The 5,695-nt window shown below is 41.9% G+C and overlaps 1 protein-coding gene across 1 annotated transcript; it reads left to right on the top strand.

Moving 5' to 3' along the window:
- The first annotated feature begins 279 nt into the window (after positions 1-279).
- Positions 280-3,138, top strand: LOC127149733 (uncharacterized). Its single transcript, XM_051085599.1, has one exon. The coding sequence runs from the start codon at positions 280-282 to the stop codon at positions 3,136-3,138; it is 2,859 nt and encodes a 952-aa protein (XP_050941556.1).
- The last annotated feature ends 2,557 nt before the right edge of the window (positions 3,139-5,695 follow it).

Consider the following 5,695-nt stretch of genomic DNA (forward strand, 5'->3'; position numbering starts at 1 on the left):
GCCTGGGCTCGATCCAAAGGTGGCCGTTCATCGCTTAGCAATCAAACCAGAGCATCGGCCGGTCAAGCAAGCCCAACGACGATTTCGACCAGAACTCATTTCTCAAATCGAGGAAGAGGTAAATAAGCTCATTGAGGCTGGATTTATTCGTGAAGTCAAGTACCCGACATGGATAGCTAATATTGTTCCGTAAGGAAGAAGAATGGCCAACTACGTGTTTGTGTCGATTTTCGCGACCTAAATAACGCATGCCCAAAAGATGACTTTCCTTTGCCTATCATGGAAATCATGATAGATGCAACTGCAGGGCATGAAGCTTTATCTTTCATGGATGGGTCGTCAGGATATAATCAGATTAGAATGGCTCTAGAGGACGAGGAGAAAACAGCATTCCGAACTCCAAAAGGTATATACTGTTATAAGGTAATGCCTTTCGGATTGAAAAATGCAGGTGCTACATATCAGCGCGCTATGCAAAGGATCTTTGATGATATGTTGCATAAACACGTTGAATGTTATGTTGACGATCTCGTAGTCAAGTCCAAGAAGAAATGCGATCACTTGAAAGACCTAAAACTGGTACTTGATCGCCTCAGAAAATATCAACTAAGAATGAACCCTCTCAAGTGTGCATTTGGTGTAACTTCAGGGAAGTTTTTGGGATTTATAGTGAGACATCGCGGCATCGAAGTTGATCACTCAAAAATTGATGCTATCCAGAAGATGCCAAGTCCGAAGAACCTGCACGAATTGAGACGATTGCAAGGTCGCTTGGCTTACATTAGAAGGTTTATATCTAATCTTGCAGGTCGATGTCAACCGTTCCAGAGACTAATGAGGAAGGATGCAGTCTTTGATTGGGACCAGTCATGCCAAAATGCATTTGATAGCATAAAGAAGTATCTGCTCAACCCTCCGGTCTTAAGTGCGCCTGCAACTGGAAAACCATTAATATTGTATATTGCGGCTCAAGAGACTTCACTCGGGGCATTACTTGCACAAGAAAATGATAAGGGTAAGGAATGCGCACTCTACTATCTAAGTAGAACTCTGACAGGAGCTGAATTAAATTATTCTCCAATTGAAAAAATGTGTCTCGCCCTCTTCTTTGCAATAGATAAACTGAGACATTATATGCAAGCCTTCACTATACACTTGGTGGCAAAAGCTGATCCTGTCAAATATATATTATCGAGGCCAGTCATCTCGGGACGCCTCGCGAAGTGGGCTATTATACTCCAACAATACGACATTGTATATATCCCCCAAAAAGCAGTAAAGGGCCAAGCATTAGCAGATTTCCTGGCTGATCATCCAGTTCCATCAAATTGGAAGTTATGTGACGACTTACCCGATGAGGAAGTATTGTTTGTTGAAAGCATGGAGCCTTGGCTCATGTTCTTTGATGGTGCGGCACGAAGAAGTGGAGCTGGTGTTGGCATTGTCTTCATTTCTCCTGAGAAACATATGTTGCCATATAGCTTCACACTCGGTGAATTGTGTTCAAATAATGTTGCCGAGTACCAAGCCTTCATTATCGGTCTCCAAATGGCTTCAGAATTTGGGATAAAGTGCATAGAAATATTCGGCGATTCGAAGTTAATCATAAATCAGCTCTCTTATCAGTATGAGGTAAAACATCAAGACTTGAAGCCTTACTTTAGTTATGCTAGAAGATTGATGGACAGATTCGACAGCATAATATTGGAGCATATACCGAGATCAGAAAACAAGAAAGCTGATGCACTTGCAAATCTAGCCACTGCTTTAACAGTCTCGGAAGATATACCAATAAACATTTCCCTTTGCCAAAAATGGATTGTGCCTTCAATTGAAAGTCAATACGAAGAAGCTGATGTGATATCTGTATATGCAATTGATGAAGAAGATTGGCGCCAACCCATTATAGACTATTTGGAGCATGGAAAACTTCCCACCGATCCTCGACATAGAGCTGAAATACGTAGAAGAGCTGCGCGATTTATTTATTACAAAGACACACTTTACAGACGCTCATATGAGGGACTTCTACTGCGATGCCTAGGAAAAGAGGAATCGACAAAGGCCTTAGAGGAAGCTCATTCAGGTATTTGTGGTGCCCACCAGTCTGGTCCAAAGCTCCAATATCAGTTGAAAAGAATGGGTTACTATTGGCCTACCATGATCCACGATTCGATGCATTTTGCGAAGCATTGTGAGGCTTGTCAATTCCATGCAAATTTTATACATCAGCCACCAGAACCGCTCCATCCAACAATAGCTTCATGGCCTTTTGAAGCTTGGGGACTCGACCTGGTTGGACCTATCACGCCTAAATCAACGGCTGGTCATTCTTACATCCTTGCAGGAACTGATTATTTTTCTAAATGGGCTGAAGCCGTGCCATTAAGAGAAGCAAAGAAGGAAAACATTGTAAATTTCGTTCAGACACACATCATTTACAGATATGGTATTCCTCATCGCATCGTAACTGATAATGGAAGACAATTCGCTAACACTTTGATGGACAAGCTATGCGAAAAATTTAACTTCAAACAGTTCAAGTCTTCTATGTACAATGCTGCAGCAAATGGATTGGCAGAAGCATTCAACAAAACTTTGTGCAGTCTGCTTAAAAAGGTGGTCTCTAAGACAAAAAGAGATTGGCAAGAAAAGATTGGGGAAGCATTGTGGGCCTACAGAACTACCCATCGTACTCCTACGGGTGTTACACCCTATTCCTTAGTTTATGGCGTTGAAGCAGTACTCCCACTAGAAAGAGAAATTCCTTCCTTAAGAATGGCTATTCAAGAAGGGCTAACTACTGAAGACAATGCTAGATTACGCCTTGAAGAGTTGGAAGCACTTGACGAAAAGAGACTGGAAGCTCAACAAGCACTCGAATGTTATCAAGCACGAATGTCAAAAGCCTTTGACAAACAGGTAAGGCCCCGATCATTTCAAGTTGGTGACTTAGTGCTCGCAGTAAGAAGACCTATTATCACGACAAGGCATACGGGAAATAAGTTCACACCTAAATGGGACGGACCCTACATTGTCAAAGAAGTTTTCACGAATGGAGCATACAAAATCATTGATCAAGACGGATTACGAATTGGCCCAATCAACGGCAGATTTCTCAAGAAGTTTTATGCTTAATCCAGTTATGTAAACAAAAAAAAAAAAAATTTATTATAATAATAAGTAAATAAATAAATTTTGAACTACGTCATGACTTGATCCCTATAGTATAAAAAGGGTACGTAGGCAGCTTAAAGTTCACTTTAAGTTCAGTCACATGTATTAAAAAAAAAAAAGAGTCATGTTTCATTGTCTGCTCATATGAAAACACGGCAAAACAAATGTAAATGTGTGTATATATATATATGTATAAAATAAAAAAAAAATTCCGTCTGCATTATAATTCAAAAAAAAAAAAAATCACATCTACAAGGTTTGCAGCAAAAGAAAAAGGGGGCAAAGGGGGGCATAAATCAAAGCCTCCACTTGAAGTTCTTGAATTCTTCTCGTGCAGCTTCCATGCTCTGGCGGACAGTAGCTAGTGCCTCAATCGCTTCCTCAGTAATAGCAGGGGTGCTTTCAAGGGTATTGACTTCATCCTGGAGCTTGGCAACTTCTAGTTCTTGTTGGTCTATGGCCTCCGCTTTTTCACAAGATAAGATCGACAGCTGTTCAGATTCAGCATTTATGCTCTGAAGTCTCTTCTCCAGTTCTTTCCTTTCTAAAGATAACTCTACGGTTCTTTCCTGAATAACTTTGACATCTCCTCGTAATTGTTTCACCAAAGTCAAAGCTTCCTTGATGGCAGATGTCTTCTCATTTAATTGACGAGCTTTGTCCGTCGACGACAACTGTGCAGAATATGAAGATTGCACATCGTTAAAATTGTCTACCCTCTTAAGGTAACTATTTAGATACTCTTCAAGAGAAGTCAGGCCATCCGCATGAATCTTCTCAATCCCGGAGAGAACCGTCGCTATTTCTGGCCTAAGTCTAGGGATATATTCAAAAGGAGTTCGCATGATCTTATCTTGGATATCCTCCCACATACATAAGGCTGTTTTCTGAAAGAAATTTGAAACCACCTTTTCACCAACCCACTGAGAAGGTTCAGGGTTTCTCATAGTCTGTTTATTAGAAACGTCTAATGGTAATTCAGAAAACTTAAGGGGAGCATGTGCTGAGCTAACTTTTTGTAAAGATGCTTTAGGACAGGCACCTTCTTTGGATGAAGGGTTCTCAAGGTCTTTTCCCCCCACTGTCATCTTGCCTCGACGAATCTCCTCGAGAAGAGCAGATGGGCGTAAGGATTGTTCAGTCGGTTTATTGACGGGAGTTCTCGAGGTACCAACTTCCTCAAATGCTGAATCAACTGCGTGAGGTCCCGTCAAAGATTCATCACTGTCTGGCTCTATAAGTCCTTCAAGATGATCGTTTAATGGTGACTGCAAAAGTAAACAATTAATAAGTCACTTAGGAAGAAGATGAACAAAACAAATAAAAACGTTAGAAGGGAAAACGTGCAAACCAGTGGTGGAACATCGGGAACTTCCAAAGCACTTAAACCCCTTCCGTCGGGATGATCACCTGATACCTTCACTTTCTTCAAAGGTCTCTTCCAATGACGATCACTTTTGCTGCTATCACTCTCATCTTTACGCTCCTTTACCTCCTCCTCAAGATTAGGAGCCATCGCCTCAACCAATCGAATTTCTTTACCACCTAGGTTGCTCCCTCGGTTCTTCGGTAGTCTAGGTTGTGAAGGGGGAGGAATGGCACTACTCACCAAATGGTGTCTGTTATCCTCAAAATAGGTCCCGTGCTTCGTAGTCCACCAGTCTGTAAATCGCTGAGTCACATGCTTGCAAGGCTCTAATGAACGGGCGGGCAAGTATAGCTCGGATAAAGTGTTACGCCTCGTACATATTCTCTAGTGATATAATATATTATCCAGCGTGATCGCAGGTGACATACCCCCTATATCATTAGGAAGGTCCTGGTAAAAACCAAACTGTCGTCCAAATCGATATGGACTGTATGATGTTATGATCCAGGTATTTTCGCAACGAGAGGACAAGTAGCAAGAACGCATGCTTACGAAATATGACGTTTGCAGAAACGATGAATCATGGGTATCAACCATGCGTTCATGTTTACTTCTGTTCTGAAGGCTAGCGTGCCACTGAATTCTCGCACCATTATGGATCAATTCGCGTGCCTCATATTCGCCAAAATAAATAGACCCGCCTTCGCCTGAAAAGTTAGTCATCTTGGGCCCTCGAACTTCCGTGGGAAGTGGATAATGTGTGCCAAAATAATGAGCTAACCAGCCATGGACGTAATGCATGGGAAAGTGAAAGTCCATGCGCCCTATCGGATTGGAGGCTTTGGTTATCAAACCTAGCCCATGGTATATGTTCGCCAAAACTGGAACTGCAAGACTATAAATAGTGCCAGCGGCCATTAGGCTTGCAACCCTAAACACTCCAGGACGAAGAAACGATCCTTTCTGAGGAAATACAAAAAGGCATAACCAACAAGATAAGAAGGCAGCTAAATACGTTTCATCCTTCAAATCATCTCTGATCCCAAGTTCTGCGAATAACATGCTCTCCCTAGAAGACCACTCACGAGCTTGGATCTTCGAACCATCAGGGTTTTGAGTAGATTTGGAGCGCGACGCCTTCTTTTGCTT

This window comes from Cucumis melo, chromosome 6 (genome assembly GCF_025177605.1).
Source record: "Cucumis melo cultivar AY chromosome 6, USDA_Cmelo_AY_1.0, whole genome shotgun sequence".
Classification (NCBI taxonomy): Eukaryota; Viridiplantae; Streptophyta; class Magnoliopsida; order Cucurbitales; family Cucurbitaceae; genus Cucumis; species Cucumis melo.